Here is a 24,904-nt window from a genome sequence, read left to right on the forward strand (position 1 = left end):
CCAGAGCTGACAGAGGCACCTGGCTTGAACGACAGTGTTTCCACGTTTATTCCGCATTTAGACAGACTTAACTAGACAAGAAGACTAGACTAGACAATTCTGCAATGTTTTAACAGAAGCTGACCCAATAAACTATATCTACACATTTACAACCACTGACACAAATATTTACGTTATATTTTTAACAAGACCTACTACTGCATTTATAATGTTGGAGCTATTCATTTTGAACAGTGGTAATTGTTAATGTGTTATTGTGTTTTGTGTAATAATAGTGTGTATTATTATGATTTTACATTAGTTTACATTAGTAAACGCTATGTTACATTAAGTACAAAAGCATCTCGATATGAATGATAAATGTCGTTTTTATCATTCTGTTCATAGACCAGGGAACATCAATATTGCATTATGCATATTATTGTGTTGTGTTTAACAATTGTAACTCCAGTCCGTACCTTCACATCTCGCTATGCCAGTAATACTCAGGTGCTATTCGAGTTCCTCATCGGCGTGGAATCCAGTTAAAAAAACACCATGTCGTAGCAAGCACTCGCGCGGACAGGCAACCCAATCAGAGGGGACGCAAGGAGGAGAGGGATTTTACTGCTCATAGAACTGACGTAACAGGTGAATTCAAGAACACACACACGCCCGCGCTGCCGCGCACACATTCATTGCGCAGTGCGCAAGGGCACTTATTTCTGAAAATTACGTCCAAAAGCAGTGTTTTTGAGGGTGCTGAGCTAGGGGGTGCTGAGCTCGTTTTGGGGGGTGCTTGAGCACCCCCAAAAATAGGCTAAACACGCCCCTGAGTCAGAACGATTTTCATCATATATTAATTTCACATTTCTGAGTGAAAAAAAAAATACCGTGGGAAAAAAATGCCGAGGACATGAGCTCGATGTCCTCAATGGTAGTTACGGCCCTGCTCCTATGTATTTGTTTAGCCAAGAGCAGCAAGCAGCGGAGGCACAGGCAAGCACAAGCAAAGCACACACCACACTCTAAGCAATCAGGTAAGCTGTTGGACACTACACCTTACATTGTTACATTCAGGTATTCCTAGATACAATGAAAAATTAGATTATTATTTTTATTCCACATAAGCAAATAAACAGAACTTAATTATGTATTCCCCTTTTACCTGTGCCCACTACTGCCCCCAGGTGTCCACAACCAAAAACTGTTGGAAATAAACCAAAATAATGAAGACCTGCTATATTATGTAAAGCAATTAACTAAACAAATAACTAGCAAAAACGTCATTTTTACTAATTAGAGCAATACAATTTCAGCATAGAAGGGCGATTTTTGTCTTGGGTTAGATGTGCAAAGGGCGCCGTTGCTTACAAGCAAAAAGGTCAATTGGATGGTCGAAATGTCCAGGATTTTTGTCAGACACAGGTGGCAACCCTAACAGTCAGTGTCATGCTGTTCTCATCTCATCTCATTATCTCTAGCCGCTTTATCCTGTTCTACAGGGTCGCAGGCAAGCTGGAGCCTATCCCAGCTGACTACGGGCGAAAGGCGGGGTACACCCTGGACAAGTCGCCAGGTCATCACAGGGCTGACACATAGACACAGACAACCATTCACACTCACATTCACACCTACGCTCAATTTAGAGTCACCAGTTAACCTAACCTGCATGTCTTTGGACTGTGGGGGAAACCGGAGCACCCGGAGGAAACCCACGCGGACACGGGGAGAACATGCAAACTCCACACAGAAGGGCCCTCGCCGGCCACGGGGCTCGAACCCAGGACCTTCTTGCTGTGAGGCGACAGCGCTAACCATTACACCACCGTGCCGCCCTAGATGGAGTAAATTCACTCAGTGAACTCCAGGGTTTCATTCTGTCTCCATCTCTGTAATAAAATCTGCACTGTGTACATTTTAGGAAGTTTTTTTTTTTTTTTACTCATGATATTAATTTTGTCATCAGAGTGTGCTGGAGGAATGTGTACATGAAAATAATCTCAGTGTTGGGCTTCACAAGAGAAGAGAAACATATATTTACATTCTATGAAAGCATTTACAACCCCGATTCCAAAAAAGTTGGGACAAAGTACAAATTGTAAATAAAAACGAAATGCAATAATTTACAAATCTCAAAAACTGATATTGTATTCGCAATAGAACATAGACAACCAGGATTTTTTTTTACATGGGGTGGCCGGGGGGGGGGGGGGGGGGGGGGGGGGCAAGGATATACAAGGGGTGGCCATGCTGTGACTAATGGGGGGGGGGTTCCGGGGGTCCTCCCCCGGGAAATTTTGAATTAGCTAGAGTTGATTTCGGGGCGGCATGGTGGTGTAGTGGTTAGCACCGTCGCCTCACAGCAAGAAGGTCCGGGTTCGAGCCCTGTGGCTGGTGAGGGCCTTTCTGTGCGGAGTTTGCATGTTCTCCCCGTGTCCGCGTGGGTTTCCTTCGGGTGCTCCGGTTTCCCCCACAGTCCAAAGACATGCAGGTTAGGTTAACTGGTGACTCTAAATTGACCATAGGTGTGAATGGTTGTCTGTGTCTATGTGTCAGCCCTGTGATGACCTGGCGACTTGTCCAGGGTGTACCCCGCCTTTCGCCCGTAGTCAGCTGGGATAGGCTCCAGCTTGCCTGCGACCCTGTAGAAGGATAAAGCAGCTAGAGATAATGAGATGAGATTTGATTCCCTGTATTCTGATGTATCTGGTGCCTAACTCATGAACAAAACCCATGTGAGCCAAGAGGTCAGAAATTAATGTATTAATTTATGTTAGATAAAGCATCTGCAAAACAAAGAAACCATCCAACTTGTTTAGTTAAGCATCAGGATTTTAACGATCACTACTAAAATGCAAAAGTAAAAACTAAAAGATCGCCTGTCCCAGGCACCTGGGAAGTAGTAAGGATATTAGTCAGGCTTGAATAAAGAGTGCTTTGCTCAGGAAAAGGAAAATACTTGTATACTTAACTCATACATACAACATATGTAAACACAAGATGTTGTGATATTGTCCATTGTAAGTACTGTACAAACTAAATGTGTTGAGTTACAAAATGTGTGTGAGTGAGTGAAAGTGTTACACTGATGTAACACATGACAGATGAGGTGTAGTGCATGAGTGGTGTGTGTGTGTGTGTGTGTGTGTGTGTGTGTGTGTGTGTGTGTGAGAGAGAGAGAGAGAGAGAGAGAGAGGGGGAAAGTATGTGCACTGCATGTAGATATAGATGAGCTGTCGTATAGGAATTGTGTGTGTGTGTGTGTGTGTGTGTGTGTGTGTGTGTGTGAGAGAGTGTATGTTCAGAGTGCATGAGTGTTGTGTGTTATATGTGAATATAGAAATGTAGTGCATGGGTGGTGTGTGGGTGAGTGTGTGTTGAGACTGCATGAGTGGTGTGTGTGTTGAGAGTGCACGAGTGTTGTGTATACCAGTGAGTGTGTTACATGTAAATATAGAAATGTAGTGCATCATGCATGAGTGGTGTGTGTGTTTGTAAGAGAGGGTGTGTTGAGAGTGCATGAGTTGTATCTTATAGTGAGTGAGAGAAAGACATAGTGTGTGTGTTAAGAGAGTGAAGTACGTGTTCATATATGAGTGAGAGTGTTAAGACAGTGCATGAGTGTTACATTTACTGCAAATATAAAAATGTAGTGCATGAGTTGTGTGTCTGTGTTGAGAGTGTATGAATGTTACATGTAAATATAGAAATGTAGTGCACAAATTGTGTGTGTGAGAGTGTGAGAGTGAGATAGACAGTGTGTTAAGAGAGTGCGTAAGTGTTGTGTATGAGTGAGTGTGTTACATGTAAATATAGAAATGTGGTGCATGAGTGGTGTGCGTGTGAGAGAGAGAGAGGGGTAGGGGGAGAGTGTGCATTACACACACACACAACCACGTGATTTTCCTTATCACATTTTAACATCCACTCGCCCTATTACTTCTGATCACCATTATTGCCTCAATTATCATACACAATACTGATTCTTATATGTATATATTTTGTATATATTGTATCATCATTTCTATTGAATTATTCCTTGGCTGCTATTGTTGCTATATCTGATCAGTATTAGTTTGCTAATTCCTGTCAGCTATTTCAATAAATGATGTCTTTGGAATAAACTGTGTCCTGTTTATTGTTACAATATTCACTGAAGTGCCAACCTCTGCCAAGAAAAGAACTCTAATTGCCTTCACCCATTTTGTTAATGAATTTATGAGACTGATTCCTTTTTATGAGACTGATTTGATTTACTGATTAATGAATTTATGAGACTGATAACTTTTTACATGAGACTGATTTGGTAAGCCCATTTGCTCCTACATATTTTGGTGCCCTGTGTGAGGCTTGGTATTGTTGGCTTCAGTGATTTTTGTAGCAATAACAGATAAATTTAGTGTTGAGCCATTCCAGGCCTCTACTCAGTAATAGGCTAGTCAAGTGGAATTGCCAAGGCTATACCAGAGTGTATTTTGGGCTAATTGCAGTGTAGTGATAGCGTTGTTTAACTAACAGTCATACCATAAACACAGCTAGTAGGGAGTAAGTGACCGTACCACCAGTAGCCATTGGTAGAAACACATACAGTTGCCATAGTTAGTTGGCATATTTCGAGAGAGAGCAGTAGTAAACAAAACCCCACAGGTTAGGAGCACTTGTATGTTTTCTTATTGTCACTGTCTGAGCACAGCCTATACCGTCGTCGCCTCGTAGCCACGGCATTATTTTATATTAAAGAGGGTAGGCCGAGAAATAGTGCCCACGTCACTAGCTTGTCAGGTCTGCATAGACCAGCCAGCTGTCAGCAGGGAGCTGCTGTGCGGCGAGCTACGCCTCGCCAGTTAGGAGCGGGAGGAGGCGCGTGGCGCGCTGCTCCAGCAGCCACCCCCACGCCTCGACTGCTTGCTCAAAGAGAGCGAGGAACGCTTCCGGATTGTCCTGCGGTCTCATCTTCGCGAGGGTGGCGGCGGCCGGCGGCCCTGCTGACGTGAGCCGGTGCCGGAACGCCTGGCGATCTTCCCATTAAAGCTTCGAAGCACTGCTGCTGCTCCTTCCGGAGGGTGATCAGCTCTTGATGCTGGTTCTGCTGGGTGTTAGCGAGGGCAAGGATGAGCTCTTTGAACGGGGAGGACTCCATGGGGCGGTTCCCTTCTGTGCATCCCGGGTTTCGGCACCACTGTAGTAAACCCCGATGTGGGTGGAGCACAGAAGCACGGCAAGCGAGAGTTTGTGTTTACACACACGCACTTTATTCGGCTTTTCAGCTTTCTTTCTTTCTTTCTTTCTCTCTCACTCACTCAAGTGTTGTGGTCGGGGAGCCATTCTTCTCTCCTCTCCCCCTCCCTTTATTCTTCATCCCTGCAACAAACACACCCACCCACACACACACAAACCCACACACAGACATTTACATCAGGTGTAATGACCTAGCCACTTACCTTCCCCGACCCCACCCTCCATTCACAGACTGCTGCTTGGCCACGCCCCCGCTGCCACAGTGTCATTTTCAAAAACCTGTTCTTCAGGAAAAATACATTTTTTAAAATCTTATTCCTGTCTCACCAAACAACTGCGGACAACTCGAAACTCAAAATGCAAATCTGAGGATGATTTTAAACACTTCATTTATTTAATTCACATTAAAAATGCAAATCTCAATTTAAAACATCATAAAACATTATATCTGCTTTAATGATCTAAGCAGGGAATAAAAAACTTGGTGTTGTGCTAATGTCATGAAGCGGAGTCACTGTTACCACCCTGAAGTTTATTTTCCAATAAGAACATGTTCAGAAGTGTTTTATCCCACAGCAAACAACCAATTATTACATTTACAGAGAGAATTATTAATGCTAAGAGAATGATTCATGCATCTGTTAGCATTTTTCAAAAGTCAAAACATATTTTCATTCCATATCCTTTGAGAAAGATTAACTCCATATTATACTGTATGTATGGGTATGATTTGTGTCTTTGTGCCCATGATTAACACTGCCATGATTTTCAAGACTGTCTCCTTTAAACCATGAGATAATTTTCAAAAAAAATGCAATAGGAAGATTTCAGAAATAAAATGAATGACCTGCTATGATGCCCAACATAATATTTTGACAGGAAAAAGACAGCAAAATGTAGACCATTTAAAATGAGGAGCTGTAAGAGCATTTAAAGCTTGGAACAACTCCATGTGATGCAAGACAGCATGAACACTAAAATAAAACAAGTGTTGCCAGGCAAAACAAACCTCGCCCGGTAGCATTTATGATAAATATGAAGGAAGATATCATGAAGGTGGCACGGTGGTGTAGTGGTTAGCGCTGTCCTCTCACAGCAAGAAGGTCCAGGTTCTAGCCCCGTGGCCAGCGAGGGCCTTTCTGTGCGGAGTTTGCATGTTCTCCCCGTGTCCGCGTGGGTTTCCTCCGGGTGCTCCGGTTTCCCACACAGTCCAAAGACATGCAGGTTAGGTTAACTGGTGACTCTAAATTGACCGTAGGTGTGAATGTGAGTGTGAATGGTTGTCTGTGTCTATGTGTCAGCCCTGTGATGACCTGGCGACTTGTCCAGGGTGTACCCCGCCTTTCGCCCGTAGTCAGCTGGGATAGGCTCCAGCTTGCCTGTGACCCTGTAGAAGGATAAAGCGGCTAGAGATAATGAGATGAGAATGAGATGAGAAGATATCATGAAAAAAAATAGGTCCCCTATGGGTCCATGTGGCTCCTGCTTATAAATAAAACAGTTTTCTGATCCCATGTCCATCCAGTAAATACAGCAATATATTTACTCTGTGAATCAGTAGCCACAAAAATGAAGCGTAATCCAAAAGTGAACAATTTAAAAATCACAGAAGTAAAATATACCAAGTGTCTGTACTTTATATTATTCTACTCTTACCTCTTACAGTTTTCAAAACTGAAACCTCTGAACCGAGGCTGACATACACACACCATGACCCAAACTCTTATGAGCTAGAGCTCAGTGTAACACACTTTCCCTCTGTAATAAGCATAAACATGTCTGAAAGCAATTTCTTTAGTCTCATCCATTTATTTTGAATGGTGAACCGAATTGTATACACTCACCGGCCATTTTAATAGGAACACGTGTATGCGCATGTACAGTACAGTGTGCAACTATTACACTCACATTCTTGCAGCACGATGGCGTAGTGGCTAGCGCCTCTATATGAGGCAGTAGACACAACAAAAACAATTTTGACCTTTTTGGTGACCTTGACCAGATGACCCTCAAAATGTTGGAGGTTCTATTTGAAACCAATGTCCATCTATCCTGAAAGTTTCATGAAGATTGATCCAGCCATTTTCCCATAATATTGTGAACAAAAAAACAAAAGAAACACGACCGAAAACAATACCTCGCCCCCTGGAGGAATCCGTCCCAGGCGAGGTAATAAAAGCGATGATTAGATCTTATTAACAGGGCAGATGATCAGTGGTGCTGAATTTTTACCTCCATCATTGAGACAGGGACTGAGGTATAGATAAAGTTTCTCAGTGAAATTCTGACCAGTGAAAGAGTAGATGTGAGATTTTGCATCAACATCATAGAAGGAGATCAGACCCTCCTCATAATCCACAAACACCCCCACCTTCTGAGGAGCCCGTTTCAAGGAGAGGGGGACAGAGGGAGAATCACAAGCTCTATATTCAGTCTCATTCCTCAGACACACACACCAGTATCCATCTTTAGGTCTGGCTGTAATCTCCCCTTTCCTGTTAATGGACTCTCTGGCCATTCCTAAAGTCCACTTAGTCTTCCCTCTGACCTGCACCTCATAGTAAAATCTCCCTGAGGAGAATCCCTCCTTTCCCAGCACAGAGGGACAACGATCGAACCTCTCTGGGTTATCAGGGAAATTCTGTGTCTTGTCTCCACATGTAACTTGTTTCCCATCATCAGACAGGATGAGTTTACGATGAGCTGTATCAGGATCCAGAGTCACATCCACTAAGAGACAGAAACACAGTGAACATCAGTTTTATCATTGCACAGTGTGGAACAGGGAAAAATTATATATTTAGTCATGTGACCAATAAGAGCACACAAACCTGCATATTGTTGAATTCTCTTCAGTTCTGCTGGGAAAATAATTTTGGACAATATTTGTGAGTAAATGTTGAGAGATTTAATTAAATGTTTGCTTTTTATTAATTAAAACAAAATACTGGAAATATGTGCAATGTGTCTGTGTAATACACACTTACTAATCTCTTCAACCTTCTGCATTTCCTCACTGAGAGTTTCCTGAAGCTGAGACAGAGTTCTCCTCAGAGTCTCCTCACTCAGATGAGAGTTAATTGTGATGTCAGTCCAGTCCTGGGTGTGTGGAGGGCTGCACAGTGACGGGTAAATCTACAGTACAGCAGGAGAGAGGAGAAATCCCTCAGCATGGGGACTGCTGTCCTGTCATGTGCTGCATTGCTATTGAGAAACAGAGGGACTCTGACCTGTAGGAGGTGGAGGTGATCCTCAGTGTGTGAGAGCTGCTCCAGCTCAGTGTTTCTCCTCTTTAGCTCAGTGATTTCCTGCTCCAGCTCTTTAACGAACTCTTCAGCCTGCATCTCTGCTGCTTTCTGCTTCTCCTCCATCACCTTAAGCAGCTCAGCCTGGCTTCTCTCAATGCAGCACATCAGAGCACTGAAGACCTTCACACTGTCTGCTTTCTCCTTCTCTGTGTTTTTCTAAAAGGAGACAAATTGAGAAATTGTTTTATTTCATGTGATTAGATCATTATTCTCTGAATGTGTTTTTATAAAGGAGCTATTTTGTAGGTGAGTTAAGAGACTGACTTTATTGAGTTCTACAGTGTGTCTGATTTCCTCAATCTTCTTCACTCGCTCCTTGATCATCTGCTGAACTTCTGCTTGTGTCTTTCCCAACTCAGTCTGAGAGAAAGATACACACAATGCATCAAAATTTTTTTAAAGGTTCATATTTCATGCATGAAATTCATTTGCAAACTTTATACAATACATCAAAACTTTTTAGTCCCTCACCTTCTTCTCTTCACTCTCCTCCTCTATAGGAACAGTGTTGTGAGTTTTGTGGTCGGTCTCAGTACAGAACTGACACACACATGTCTGGTCGTCTCTACAGAACAGCTCCAGGGGTCTCTCATGCTTCAGGCAGATGTAGTCCTCCAGGTTCTCCACAGGATCCATTAGTTTGTGCTTCATAAAAGAAGAAATTCTCACATGAGGTTCCAGGTGAGTCTTGCAGTAAGAGGCCATACAGATCAGGCAGGACTTCACAGCTGCACATTTCTTTTCACAGCAGGCGTCACAGAGCACCACAGACTGTGTGGGTTTTTCTGCAGCGCTGCTGGATTTCACCTGAACTGCCTTCTTAAATGGAGCAGCAAGTTCAGAGATGAATGTATTCACACGTAGTTGAGGTCGTTTAGGGAATTCCTCTTTACACACTGGACACTGACAGTGTGAACTGCTGTCCCAGAACTCTGTGAGACAGATCATACAGAAGTTGTGTCCACATGGAGTCGAGACTGGATCAGTGAACACATCCAGACAGATGGAGCACTGGAGCTGATCTTCACTCAGGACACCGCTGGAGGAAGCCATGACTGACACAAGAGACATGATGAGAGAAGATTTAGGCAACAGAAAACTTTACACAATGTTCATGGACACTGAATTGAATATAATCCATAACACCAGTAATGATCTCAAATCTCTCTCCTGAATGATTCACTTCTCACTGCACTTGTGTGACATTTTCTTCAATATGTCCTTCAGTGTAAATGCATTTTTCACATTCATCCCTTTCTCCTGAAACCACCTGAAATTCAAAATGCAAATTTCAGTATTTTAAACACGTCTCTCGTCTCGTCTCGTCTTCTTCCACTTATCCGGGACCGGGTCGCGGAGGCAGCAGTCTAATCATGGAAGCCCAAACTTCCCTTTCCCCAGACACCTCGGCCAGCTCCTCGGGAAGAACACCGAGGCGTTCCCAGGCCAGCCGAGAGACATAGTCCCTCCAGCGTGTCCTGGGTCTTCCCCGGGGCCTCCTCCCAGGGGGACATGCCTGGAAAACCTCCCCAGGGAGGCATCCAGGAGGCATCCGAAAAAGATGCCCGAGCCACCTCAGCTGGTTCCTCTCGATGTGGAGGAGCAGCGGCTCTACTCCGAGCTCCTCCCGAGTGACTGTGCTTCTCACCCTATCTCTAAGGGAGCACCCAGCCACCCTGCGAAGGAAACTCATTTCAGCCGCTTGTATCCGCGATCTTGTTCTTTCTGTCATTACCTAAAGCTCATGACCATAGGGGAGAGTCGGAACGTAGATCGACCGGTAAATTGAGAGCTTCGTCTTTTGGCTCAGCTCCTTCTTCACCACGACGGACCGGTAAAGCGACTGCATCACTGCGGAGGCTGCACCGATCCGCCTGTCGATCTCACGCTTCATCCTTCTCTCACTCGTGAACAAGATCCCGAGATACTTAAACTCCTCCACTTGAGGCAGGACTTCTCCACCAACCTGGAGAGGGCAAGCCACCCTTTTCCGGTCGAGAACCATGGCCTCGGACTTGGAGGTGCTGATTCTCATTCCAGCCGCTTCACACTCGACTGCAAACTGCCCCAGTGCATGCTGAAGGTCCTGGTTTGAAGAAGCCAACAGGACAACATCATCCGCAAAAAGCAGAGATGAAATCCTGTGGTTCCCAAACAGGATTCCTTCCGGCCCCTGGCTGCGCCTAGAAATTCTGTCCATAAAAATTATGAACAGAACCGGTGACAAAGGGCAGCCCTGCCGGAGTCCAACATGCACTGGGAACAGGTCTGACTTACTGCCGGCAATGCGAACCAGACTCCTGCTCCGTTCGTACAGGGACCGGACAGCCCTTAGCAAAGAGCCCCGAACCCCATACTCCCGAAGCACCCCCCACAGAATACCACGGGGGACACGGTCGAATGCCTTCTCCAGATCCACAAAGCACATGTGGACTGGTTGGGCAAACTCCCATGAACCCTCGAGCACCCTATGAAGGGTATAGAGCTGGTCCAGTGTTCCGCGACCAGGACGAAAACCGCATTGTTCCTCCTGGATCCGAGGTTCGACTATTGGTCGAATTCTCCTCTCCAGTACCCTGGAGTAAACCTTCCCTGGGAGGCTGAGAAGTGTGATTCCCCTATAATTGGAGCACACTCTCCGGTTCCCTTTCTTAAAAAGAGGGACCACCACCCCAGTCTGCCACTCCAGAGGCACTGTCCCCGACCGCCACGCAATGTTGCAGAGGCGTGTCAACCAAAACAGCCCCACAACATCCAGAGACTTGAGATACTCAGGGCGGATCTCATCCACCCCTGGTGCCTTGCCACCGAGGAGCTTGCAAACCACCTCAGTGACTTCGGCTTGGGTAATGGACGAGTCCACCTCTGAGTCATCAGCCTCAGTCTCCTCAGTGGAAGACATGACGGTGGGATTGAGGAGATCCTCAAAGTATTCCTTCCACCGCCCGACAATGTCCCCAGTCGAGGTCAACAGCTCCCCACCCGCACTGTAAACAGTGTTGGCAGAGTACTGCTTCCCCCTCCTGAGGCGCCGGACGGTTTGCCAGAATTTATTCGAGGCCGACCGATAGTCCTTCTCCATGGCCTCCCCGAACTCCTCCCAGTTCCGAGTTTTTGCCTCCGCAACTGCCCGAGCTGCAGCACGCCTGGCCTGCCGATACCCGTCGGCTGCCTCAGGAGTCCCGGAGGTCAACATGGCCCGATAGGACTCCTTCTTCAGCTTGATGGCATCCCTTACTTCCGGTGTCCACCACCGGGTTCGGGGATTGCCGCCACGACAGGCACCGGAGACCTTGCGGCCACAGCTCTGAACAGCTGCATCCACAATGGAGGTAGAGAACATGGTCCACTCAGACTCAATGTCCCCCGCCTCCCTCGGAAGCTGGGAAAAGCTGTCCCGGAGGTGGGAGTTAAAGACCTCCCCAACAGAGTGCTCGGCCAGACGTTCCCAGCAGACCCTCACCATACGTTTAGGCCTGCCAGGTCTGTCCAGCTTCCTCCTCCGCCAGCGGATCCAACTCACCACCAGGTGGTGATCAGTTGACAGCTCAGCCCCTCTCTTCACCCGAGTGTCCAAGACATAGGGCTGGAGATCAGATGAAACGACTACAAAGTCGATCATCGACCTCCGACCTAAGGTGTCCTGGTGCCACGTGCACTTATGGACACCCCTATGCTCGAACATGGTGTTCGTTATGGACAAACCGTGACTAGCACAGAAGTCCAATAACAAAACACCACTCGGGTTCAGATCGGGGAGGCCGTTCCTCCCAACCACGCCCCTCCAGGTGTCACTGTCATCGCCCACGTGAGCATTGAAGTCCCCCAGTAGCACAATGGAGTCCCCAGTCTGAGCACCCCTCAGTACCTCTCCCAGGGACTCCAAGAAGGCCGGATACTCTATACTGCTATTTGGCCCGTAGGCACAAACAACAGCAAGAGCCCTCTCCCCAATCCGAAGGCGCAGAGAGGCGACCCTCTCGTTCACTGGGGTAAACTCCAACACATGGTGGCTGAGCTGGGGAGCTATAAGCAAGCCCACACCAGCCCACCGCCGCTCACCACGGGCGACTCCAGAGAAGTGGAAAGTCCAGCCCCTCTCGAGGAGCTGGGTTCCAGAGCCCAAGCTATGCGTGGAGGTGAGCCCGACTATCTCTAGCCGGTACCTCTCAACCTCCCGCACAAGCTCAGGCTCCTTCCCCCCCAGCGAAGTGACATTCCATGTCCCAACAGCCAGCCGCTGTGTCCGGGGATCAGGTCGTCGAGGCCCCTGCCTTCGACTGCCACCCAATCCACATTGCACCAAACCCCTACTGCTACCTCTGTGGGTGGTGAACCCACAGGAGGTCGGGCCCACGTCACCTCTTCGGGCTGAGCCCGGCCGGGCCCCATGGGCAAAGGCCCGGCCACCAAGCGCTCGCATACGAGCCCCAACCCCGGGCCTGGCTCCAGGGTGGGGCCCCGGCTGTGTCCTACCGGGCGACGTCACGGTCCTGGATTTTTTCTCCATAGGGGGTTTTTGGTGAACTGCTCTTGGTCTGGCCTGTCACCTAGGACCTGTCTGCCTTGGGAAACCCTACCAGGGGCATAATGCCCCCGACAACATAGCTCCTAGGATCATTCAAGCACACAAACCCCTCCACCACAATAAGGTGGCAGTTCTAGGAGGGGTATTTTTTTAACACTATTTTAAACACTTCATATTAATTTTAATTAGTAATTAAAAATGCATTATTGTCACGGTGTATTAAATGTCCTTAAGCACGAAGTACATTTTAATTCTCCAAGCAGGAGACAGTACAGTCAGTGTCATGCTGTTATTGGAAATAATCAGTGGGGAAGTGGAGTTACTGTTCACACCCAAATGTTGATTATTTTTCAATAACAGCATGTCCCAAAGTGTTTTATTCCACTAAACCCACAGCAATTTGGTAAAGATTTACATTTTATTATGAAGTAATGACGTCATATTTTATTCTTTTGTTGTTACATTTAATGATCTGTGAAACTGAACTGTAATGTCACAGAAATCAAGTGAAAAACAACAACACAAACAGGAAGTAGAGTCATCTGTAGCACGCTTCTATTCCTCTTTCTATTTCTCTTTTCCCTCTTGTTCCTGTTCTCTTAGTGTTTACCTGCAGTGGTTTTAATCCCTTGAAGAAACAGAGAGAAGCTTCAAACTGGAGATTGTGTCCTGCTGAAAGGGTCTGGTTTGGGTCAGGAAAACGATTTGAGCTTGAGTTTCGATTCACCTGAGTGACGTCACATGAGACACGCCCACTGTTTGACTTTTTTCTCATGAGGCAGTTACACTTTTTAACCACGAGATGGAGTAAATTCACTCAGTGAACTCCAGGGTTTCATTCTGTCTCCATCTCTGTAATAAAATCTGCACTGTGTACATTTTTAGGAAGTATGTTTTTTTTTTTTACTAATGATATTAATTTTGTCATCGGAGTGTGCTGGAGCAATGTGTACATTAAAATAATAATAATAATCTTCTTTTGGGGGCCGGCGTGGTGGTGTAGTGGTTAGCGCTGTTGCCTCACAGCAAGAAGGTCCTGGGTTCGAGCCCCGTGGCTGGCGAGGGCCTTTCTGTGTGGAGTTTGCATGTTCTCCCCGTGTCCATGTGGGTTTCCTCTGGGTGCTCCGGTTTCCCCCACAGTCCAAAGACATGCAGGTTAGGTTAACTGGTGACTCTAAATTGACCGTAGGTGTGAATGTGAGTGTGAATGGTTGTGTGTGTCTATGTGTCAGCCCTGTGATGACCTGGCGACTTGTCCAGGGTGTACCCCACCTTTTGCCTGTAGTCAGCTGGGATAGGCTCCAGCTTGCCTGCGACCCTGTAGAATAGGATAAAGCGGCTAGAGATAATGAGATGAGATGAGAATTAAAAATGCATTATTGTCACGGTGTATTAAATGTCCTTACGCACGAAGTACATTTTAATTCTCCAAGCAGGAGACAGTACAGTCAGTGTCATGCTGTTATTGGAAATAATCAGTGGGGAAGTGGAGTTACTGTTCACACCCAAATGGTGATTATTTTTAAATAACAGCATGTCCCAAAGTGTTTTATTCCACTAAACCCACAGCAATTTGGCAAAGATTTACATTTTATTATGAAAGAATGACATCATACTTTTTTATTCTTGTTGGGGTTCACCCAGAAAGAGACCCAATTGTTGGGGTTCACCCAGAAAGAGACCCTGGATTCCTTCATGAACGCCTTTCCCTCGGGCCCGAGGTGGATGAATCAACAGAGAAAACAGACAAGGGAACACGTGAGAGTTGTTCACATGCCAGTTTATTCGCTCAGTCACTTCGTCAAAATGAAAACATTTTTGGAAACGTCTTATAGTGTTTCTGTGTTTATGTTTTGTCTTCATGTGTGTGTGTGTGTGTGTGTGTGTGTAATGGGTGTGCGTCTATGTGTAAGTGTGTAATGATCTTGAATCAATCATAATATAAAAACATATTTGCTGACAGTAAGGTACAGATAGATATCAGAGTTTTGGCTTGTAATCAATATTATGTCTGATTTTTCATGGAATAGTTTGGAATGTTAAACATAGATAATGTCTTGCCTACGAAGAAGGTCAAAAAACACTAGTTTGCACAGAAAGGATCTTACTAATTGACAGGAATAATTCTTAACACATGAATGTGTGTTAAGTCAGTAAATTACATCTTGATTCCATCATCATAAGTAAAATAACAAATAACAGTATGTCTTTAATAATGCTAAAACAAGGAATGTTAAAAGAGAATAAACATAAAAAAATAAGAACAACTTAACCACAAGAACAATGAGAATATGTCTGAAAGAGAGAGAACAATTAAACAACTAACAGGATTAAACTCATAACTAAATTAGGTTAATGCTTTTAAACTAAAAATCCTTAGAATCATAAGATCTTAATTATAATTATAATGTCATTATGGAACTAATCTAGAACTATAAAACTAACATTAATCACAGAATGCATTCATTAATTATGGGACCTATAAAACTAACATTAATTACTACCATAGTATATTTCAATATATTTCAATATATTTCATAGCTTTTATGAAGCTATGACCTAAGGTTCAACTGAATGAATTAACATGATCATGAACTTTAATTCTACCATTTCAGAGTGTGTATGGGTCGATCTGACACTAAAACAGACCTTCAGACACTTCTTTGTTCAAAATACACATTCATAAACAAAATGTTCCCAAACAATGTCCAGCCGGACCTAAGGTCATTTCAAACTAAATTTTGACACAGAATAAGCTAAGAATTACTATTTCACTAAACTTACATATACCTACATATATCCTGATTTAACCTACTGATTCTGATTCATATTCTGATCATAATCTACATATAATAAAATTTGACCTAACAATTCTTTTGTTGTTACATTTAATGATCTGTGAAACTGAACTGTAATGTCACAGAAATCAAGTGAAAAACAACACAAACAGGAAGTAGAGTCATCTGTAGCACTGCTTACTGTGAAATGATGGAGGGTCGGCTTCCTCCTTTACATTAACTTTATTTGTCTGCTCGAACGTGCAACCATCAGGAACAACACACAGCATGAACGTTTTTTCTATCTGCCTCCAAAACATCCAGTCCGCTGCCATAAAGCGTCTTCTTTTTTAATGGCGGTTGGCAAACAACTTTGGGAAGCATTACCGACACCTACCGAAATGGAGTGAAAGTCTGGATATCTGAGTAATACTAAAAAATAAATAAATAAATAAATAAATAAACCCTAAATTCTTCTAATCAGACCATCCTTCCAAGAAGTGAAACAAAAACCGAAAGCAAACGTCGCCTGAATTTTTCTGAAGAATTCTATTTATTCTTAAAGGCACAGATGAGTAGCATGCTATAGATGCACAATGGTGTAACATAGGGAAAAAAATTAAATTCAGGTTTTGATTTTATGTACTGAAATAACTATTAGGTACAATTTTTACAATATCTATATAAATTAGTTGTTTTTACCCATTTTAACCTTGAAATCAGCATTTTAATGATTACCCATAATACATTGTTTATCGCGCGAAAACAAGCAAAAATGTCATAAGACAGTGGAAATACTACTTTTACTACCTTCACGTGGTGTCTTTCTCGATCGTACGTGCCTAGAAGCATACCTTCTAGAACAGTGATTCTCAAACTGTGGTACGCGTACCACTAGTGGTACGTGGGCTCCATTCTAGTGGTACGCCAAAGAATCACTTAATTAAATATAAATAAAATTAAAAAAATAAAATAAAACGTGAAATACTACCCATAATATCCGAATGGATGAAAATATCTTATCAACCGATGACAAGAAAATGAAAGGAGATACAAATTAAGTTAATAATTTTAAAAAGTTTGCAAGTGCTTCTGGGTAGCCATACGTAGCGTACGTACGCATTCCCGCCGGTTCCGCTGACAGACGGTTATCCGCCATTGGTAGACTAGGCTGTGATGGGAAACGGTGGAGGTGGCTTTGCTAATTATGACGAGTATGACAAAATTACTGTCGTGGCTTAAATCCGCGAATGGGAGCGTGGATCAGGAGAGAGGGAGAACTGAAGAGGACGTGTGTGAGCCGAGTGCAGATGCTAACGACAGTGGCAAAACCAGCCCCAGAACTGCTAGCAAACGGCAGAAACCAGTGAGGAGGAAGTATGACGAAAAATACATAAAACTGGGATTCATTTGGAGCGGGACAGAGGAGCTGCCCAGGCCGCAGTGTGTTGTATGCGGGGACGTTCTGAGCAATGAGTCCATGAAACCATCGCATCTCAAACGGCATCTTACAACCAAACACACAGCACAAAAGGACAAACCAATGGATTTTTTTTTTTTTTACGAAAACGTGATGAACTGAAGCAGTCCAAGTCCACCATTCTGTCCTATGGTACACCCGTAGCCAAAGCACAGGAAGCTTCATATCATGCCAGCTTCCTGATCGCCAGAGCCGGTAAGCCGCACACAATCGGGGAACTGCTGTGTTTGCCATTAGCCAAAGAGATGACGCGTATCATGTGTGGAGAGAAAGCTACCAGAGAGTTAAACTTGGTGCCGCTTTCAAATGACACCGTGTCAAGGAGAATAAACGACATGGCTGACGCTGTTAAAAAGACACTGATTGAGCGCATTAAGAACAGTAGTATTTTACCATACAGCTTGATGAGACTACAGATGTTGCAGATTTGGCCAATTTATTTGATTCATTATTTAAGTACAGTGTTTTATTTTCCTATATTTAAACACAGTGTTACTGTTCAAAGTACTGTGTGTAATGTTACAGTGGCCAACAATATTAAATATACTTGTTAAATAAAACCTCCGCCTTGTTTTTAATGAATACTTAGGCCTACTATGCTACTGTATTTTAATGTTGGTCATTATGGTGGTACTTGGAGAGCCAAGTATTTTCTGAGGTGGTACTTGGTGAAAAAAGTTTGAGAACCACTGTTCTAGAACATTCCTGGGTGGTCACGGACTGTCACGTAGCCTAGTTCGGTTGTGAAACTCGCTAGGATGGAGTATTTTCGCGAGTTTAGTGGCAAACTTTTGCGCTGCAATTTCTCTATTCTCGAAATTTGAAACCTGAAACCCTACAAGAAATGTTTCTTAACGTTTGGGATTTTGAAAAATGCTTCTAGCAAGTTTATTTTGCTGTATTTTTCCGTGAAACTTGGCATAAATCATCCTTAAGTGATGAGCGTGACATTGTTATTTTGGTATGGGTCACGGAGTTAGTTGGAAGCGGGAGAAATGAGAGTTTCTCAACTACAGCAGCACTTCTCACCATAGATGGCTGGTGTGTTTCACAGTGTTTGGGATTTACTAAATCGACTAAATCTCTAGATCTACTGAAGCTACGAGGATATAAGTCACCAGGATTCTAATTTACTGGGTGAGAAGTATTATATATTTTTTTGAAAGGTTTATTTGCGCTACAAGTACATTTAAGTTGGAATCGTTCGTGAAGGGGTTAGTTAGATTTTGGTAGCGTGACGCGCACAACAAGCAAAAGAAAAAAAAAATTCTTCCGAATTTCCTTGCTTTATCAAAATTATTTTTTGATACATTAAAAGACTGAGTGTTTATAATATTTAAGTGATTTTTTATTATAGAGAATATTTGATCAAAACTTTCAAAACAGCATTCAAAGTGATTTTTCACGGGTGTAAATGTTACACGTGACGTCCATAATTACGTTAAATTTTAAGAACTAAAATTCTGTTAAAAATTCTAGATTTGTGCTATCATTCCGGGGTTTTGCTGAATAATACTTTAGGGAGTTCTCTTACAATGCTGAAAATTCAATGAGTTTTGGTGAAATTCTAGAAAAGTTTTTTACATTTTAACGCGCCTGATAGCGATTGTGCTCACACAGCGTGCTACTCATAACACTTTCTGCCTCTCGCTCTTGGATAAGTTGCTGCCTCTCCTGGTCAAACTCCCTACAGTCTTCTAGAACATGCTCTACGGTCTCAGCAGCATCACATACACTACACTTTCCATCAGCATGCTTTTTTAAAAGAAATAAAGTACTGTCCAAACCAGTGTGCCCAAACCTCATCCTCAAGATAATATCTTCCTCGTGAGTGGACCTAGCAGTTGGTCTTGCACCGCCACAAACCTTTGAATACTGTAATATTTCCTACCAGTGTTCGCATTATTCCAGTCACTTTGCCATTTTCCCTTGGACTTTGACTTGACTATCGTTTTAATTTCAGGTTTACTATTATGAATATCTATAGTGATCTCAGGAGATTCACATGCCTTCTTAGCGTTCTTATCAGCTGGTTCATTACCTCGTACTCCTAAATGAGCTGGGACCCATAAAAAACTGACATTTGTATCAGAGTTTAATAGTCTACTTATCATCTGTACAATTTCTAAAACAATGTCTTGTCTGGACTGCGACATAGCACTCTGGATGCTCATCAGTGCAGATGCATTTATGAGTCTGACGCGATTAGCACCCCATTCCTTGGCCTGTTGCTCTCAACCCAGGACAGGGCAATAAGAATAGCTACTAGCTCAGCTGTGTAAACTGCAAGATCATTACTCAATCTTTCTTTTTTATAGATCTTGAGGCTAGGTATTACAAATGCAACACCAACTTTACCTTCTATTGACTTTGATGCATCTGTAAATACCACAAGTTTATCTTCATACACATCTTTAATATGATCCTCAACTATATCTCTGTTGATTTCCTCATTCATTTTCAATTCTAACAGGTCTAGGTCAACGAGAGGTTCTCTCAATAGCCACAATGGAAGAGCTGGATAAGACACTGGTGGACACACATTAAGCAACTGGAGGCCCATTTCACTTGCTTTCTGAGATATAATCCACCCAAAGCTTCTAACTTGAGACTTATCTCTCTCTTGGCAGTGAATTAAAGAAGAATAACTCATGTGATCCTCCTTTTGCCCTCTAAGGTTAGCCCAATAAACCAGAGTTAACTGATCCCTCCTGATATGAAGAGGCATTTCACCCATCTCAACCGGAATTGCATTAACTGGGGTAGTTTTCATAGCACCACAACATAACCTCAAAGCTTTATGTTGAATAGCATCCAACTTAATTAAGAGTGACTTAGATGCAGATCTGTAAGCCACACACCCATAGTCAAATGCAGATCTCATGAGGCTAATGTAAATAGTTTTCATGGCTGGCCTACTTGCACCCCAATCCACCCTACGCAAACATCACATCACATTTAAAACGTTTTTACATTTCTCAATCATCTTCTGTATATGCACAGACCAGGTTAGCCTCTTATCAAACCATAGGCCGAAATATTTGAAGCAATCAACTCTTTCTAGCTCTTTCTTATCTATAGAAATTCTAAATCCCCATTCAAGGGCCCACTTTTGGACAGCATCCACTAACTGCTGCATGTTATTCACAATAAAGTTAACATTTCTACCCCTCTTCCACATAGCCCCATCATCTGCAAACAATGTAACATTAACTGATCTCTGTAAATCTTTAAAAACATCATTGATCATAATCAAGAATAGTACTGGGCTGATAATACTACCTTGGGGCATACCATTCTCAACTATATACTCATTACTAAATTCTTCATTAATTTTAACTATAACTCTCGTACCAGATAAGAAGTCTCTAACCCACTGGAACATTCTTCCTTTAATTCCCATCTGTTTCAACTTAATAAGAAGACCTTCTCTCCAGACCATGTCATAGGCCTTTTCAACATAAAAAAATATGGCCAAAACGGTCTCTTTATTAACCTGAGCTTTCCTTATTGAGTCCTCCAGGGCAACTATTGGATCCATAGTCCCCCTTCCCTTCCTAAAACCACTCTGGTAGCTATATAATAGATTTCTAGTTTCTAACCAGTAGACTAGCCTGTCATTAACCATTCTTTCCATTACTTTACCCATTTGAGAAGTTAATGCTATAGGTCTGTAGTTACTTGGGTACTTTGCATCTTTCCCAGGTTTCCTAATAGGGATGATAACAGACTGCTTCCATTCTGCTGGGATGACTCCTTCTGTCCACACCTTATTGAATAAGGTCAACACCACCTCTTTCCCTTTATCAATCAAATTCTCCAACATTGCGTAACAGATCATATCCTTCCCTGGGGTAGACTTTCCAACTTTCTTTAATGCACTATTAAGTTCTTGTAAGTTGAAAGGTGTATTTAAAATTTCCCCATCTCCTGTCTCTTCAAGTAAAACATCCCTGTGCTTTCCTATTGTCATTTCTCTTCCTCTTTTCTCCTCATGAGTGAGGTTCTCTGAGCTATGCACCTTTACCAATGCCTTCGCGATGGCCTCAGCTTTATCTTTACTATTTGTAATAACTCTTTGATCATCAATCATTACTGGATACTCAAAATCCCTCCCATTGCCTCTCGTTTTCCTAATCATGTTCCATACACTATGCATTGGAGTTGTTCTTTTAACTGAATCACAAAACTTTTTCCAATACTCCCTTTTTGTATTCTTGACCGTTTGCCTCACCACAGCTTGACACTGTTTGTATTTCATCAAGTTTCCGAAATTTAGAGTTTGCTTTTAAGTTCTAAAAGCTTTATTACAGTCCCTGACAGCCCTACTATATTCCTCAGACCACCAAGGAACAATCCTTCCCTTTCTACCTGACTTTGACTTGGGAATGGTTAGTTCAGCAGCCCTAATTATGTTATTTGTAACAGAAAAGCACATGGAGTCAACACTGGCATTAGCTCCAATACCCATTAGACTGCTCTCACTGATGACTGAAAAGGTTTCCCAATCTGCTTCCCTTAAAATCCATCTCCCCTTTCTTACCACCTGATCTCTTATTAGTTCTATCTCAAACTGAACCACAACAGGATAGTGATCACTGCCCAGCAGGGCCGCTGACAGCTTTGGCTGGGCCCGGGACAAAATGCTCTGAATGGCCCCCCGGGCCAACCCACCCACACACCCACCTCTCTTATCCAGTGTTGGGCACGTTACTTTCAAAAAGTAATTAGTTATAGTTACTAGTTACTTTTCCCAAAAAGTAACTGAGTTAGTAACGGACTTACTTTGTTATAAAAGTAACTAATTACCAGGGAAAGTAATTATTCTGTTACATTTTGTTCCCCCTCAAAAAAAATCAAATTCAATTAGTGTAATCATAATAAAAGTGAATGTTAAATGTGTTTAATGACTGAAATGGACACTTAACAGAACCAATTAGTAACGTTATCTACACTATATTAATATTTTTGTGGGATAATGTGAGATAAAGGGCGGCACGGTGGTGTAGTGGTTAACGCTGTCGCCTCACAGCAAGAAGGTCCTGGGTTCGAGCCCCGGGGCCGGCGAGGGCCTTTCTGTGTGGAGTTTGCATGTTCTCCTCGTGTCCGCGTGGGTTTCCTCCGGGTGCTCCGGTTTCCCCCACAGTCCAAAGACATGCAGGTTAGGTTAACTGGTGACTCTAAATTGACCGTAGGTGTGAATGTGAGTGTGAATGGTTGTGTGTGTCTATGTGTCAGCCCTGTGATGACCTGGCGACTTGTCCAGGGTGTACCCCGCCTTTCGCCCGTAGTCAGCTGGGATAGGCTCCAGCTTGCCTGCGACCCTGTAGAAGGATAAAGCGGCTAGAGATAATGAGATGAGATGAGAATGTGAGATAAGACATCTATCAAATTTAATATATTTTTGTAGTTATTAAAATTATTTTACTAATTACTGGCCACTGACGAGGACAAACGCTTTGTTCCTCGACATAATGTGCATTGCACGTAGACATTTTTGCCTTTTATTTCAAGTAATGAAAAGTAATGGCTGTATTTCCAGTGTGAAAGCGCATTGCTGGGCTGACCGCTCGCCATCGCTGGGTCTTCCGATTGAAAGAGTGCGCAGTAGTGCAGTAGGCGTGGCCTACCTACGTATGTTGTCCAAATCTACTCTGATTGGCTTATTGTGCCGTTGTCTCGTGTCTCCCCACCCCACATGAAAGCAGAGTAAAGAAAGGCTGAACGAGCAGCGTGCCAGATGAGAACAGCTTTAATAAAGTACGCATAGTATTTTATTGTAAGTAACGGGAACGGCGTTATAACTAGAGGTGTCAAAAGTATTACCATTTATTACTCAAATAGAAGTATAGATGGCGGCACGGTGGTGTAGTGGTTAGCGCTGTCGCCTCACAGCAAGAAGGTCCTGGGTTCGAGCCCTGGGGCCGGCGAGGGCCTTTCTGTGCGGAGTTTGCATGTTCTCCCCGTGTCCGCGTGGGTTTCCTCCGGGTGCTCCGGTTTCCCCCACAGTCCAAAGACATGCAGGTTAGGTTAACTGGTGACTCTAAATTGACCGTAGGTGTGAATGTGAGTGTGAATGGTTGTCTGTGTCTATGTGTCAGCCCTGTGATGACCTGGCGACTTGTCCAGGGTGTACCCCGCCTTTCGCCCATAGTCAGCTGGGATAGGCTCCAGCTTGCCTGCGACCCTGTAGAAGGATAAAGCGGCTAGAGATAATGAGATGAGATGAGATGAGAAGTATAGATACTATGGTTTAGAAATACTTTTCATGAAGTAAAAGTATCAACTGAAGCTTTTTACTCAAGTAAAAGTAAAAAGTATACTGATATCTAAACTACTTTAAAGTACAAAAGTAAAAGTATAATGAAAGAGGAAAAAATGCTATTAAGGACAAAGGCGCAGCCTAGAAGTCCACATACAGTCCATTCTCCTGACTCATTAAAATGTGTTTCATGGAGCACAAGTAATAATGACTTGTTGTCTGTAAGTGTTGTAATGGTGTAAAACTTCATACCTCAGAAGTAAGTTATCAATACATTTTTATTGAAAATGTATATATAAAACACACACACACACACACACAAACATGTCTCGACCACATCACCCCATCCTACTGATCCACACAGATGGAAAAAACAACTACAGTAATACGATTTATTTGAAAAGATTGCAGCATTGTAATGTCCAAAATATTGTATAACGCAATATTTTTGCAGTATGCTGGCAATCATTTTGTGTCCAAAGTTGCATTGCATTCACTGTCTAAACGGCAGTAATAATACAGTATTTGAATGCTATGAATGAATGAATGAATGAATGAATACACTAACACTACTGTAAAATTACAGTTTTTTTCTTTTTCATATGGGACGTGCAGTAGAGGCAGCAGGTTCCAGTTAAAATGCAAGAAAAAACACTTTCTCATCCCTACTAGTTACTGGCTCACCGAGAGAAGTCAACAGAATGTTTGTGTTCCAGCAATGCGAGGCTGAACACAGGCGAGGAGAGAAAGGGCGGCCGCTGGAATGCCGACACACTACAAGCCAATATAACGTTTACTAAGCTAAGACCTGTCACTTTACTCACTAACACCCACCAAGATACCATAACTGCATTTGTAAACTTAACCTGACTCAGAAAAGAGAATGCCGCATGGCTCGTGTGGGGGATTCCACTCCTGACAAACGAACGAGAGCCCGCAATTTACTAACGGTGTTGAAGTCAGAGCTCTGATTGCTGTGTGCTTGGAGCGCCCTGAGTGGCAGTTTATTAGGTGGACAAAGTAATATAAGTAATATAAAGTAATATAAAGATTGGCGCAATGAAATGCAAGTTACGAGACTATTATAAACGTAACGAAGTAAAAGTAAATGCTTGAAAATGTAACGAGTAGAGATAAAAAGTAGGTTGAAAAATTATTACTCCAGTAAAGTAGAAAGTACCAAAATTTCTACTTAAGTAAAGTAACGAAGTATTTGTACTTCGTTACTTGACACCTCTGGTTATAACGATGTAAAAAGTAATTAGTTAGATTACTCGTGACTAAAAAAAGTAACGCCGTTAGTAACGCCGTTTATTTCTAATGCCGTTA

General features: G+C 43.2%; 1 protein-coding gene across 1 annotated transcript; it reads right to left on the minus strand.

Annotated features, from left to right (window-relative positions):
- Positions 1-6,508: 6,508 nt before the first annotated feature.
- Positions 6,509-9,596, minus strand: LOC132889587 (nuclear factor 7, brain-like). Its single transcript, XM_060926253.1, has 6 exons — positions 9,000-9,596; positions 8,793-8,888; positions 8,451-8,684; positions 8,208-8,355; positions 8,052-8,078; positions 6,509-7,950 (listed from the first exon to the last, which is right to left on the minus strand). The coding sequence occupies exons 1-6, from the start codon at positions 9,579-9,581 to the stop codon at positions 7,406-7,408; spliced, it is 1,632 nt and encodes a 543-aa protein (XP_060782236.1). The 5' UTR covers positions 9,582-9,596; the 3' UTR covers positions 6,509-7,405.
- Positions 9,597-24,904: the final 15,308 nt, after the last annotated feature.

Source organism: Neoarius graeffei, chromosome 1, assembly GCF_027579695.1.
Source record: "Neoarius graeffei isolate fNeoGra1 chromosome 1, fNeoGra1.pri, whole genome shotgun sequence".
NCBI classification, from domain to species: Eukaryota; Metazoa; Chordata; class Actinopteri; order Siluriformes; family Ariidae; genus Neoarius; species Neoarius graeffei.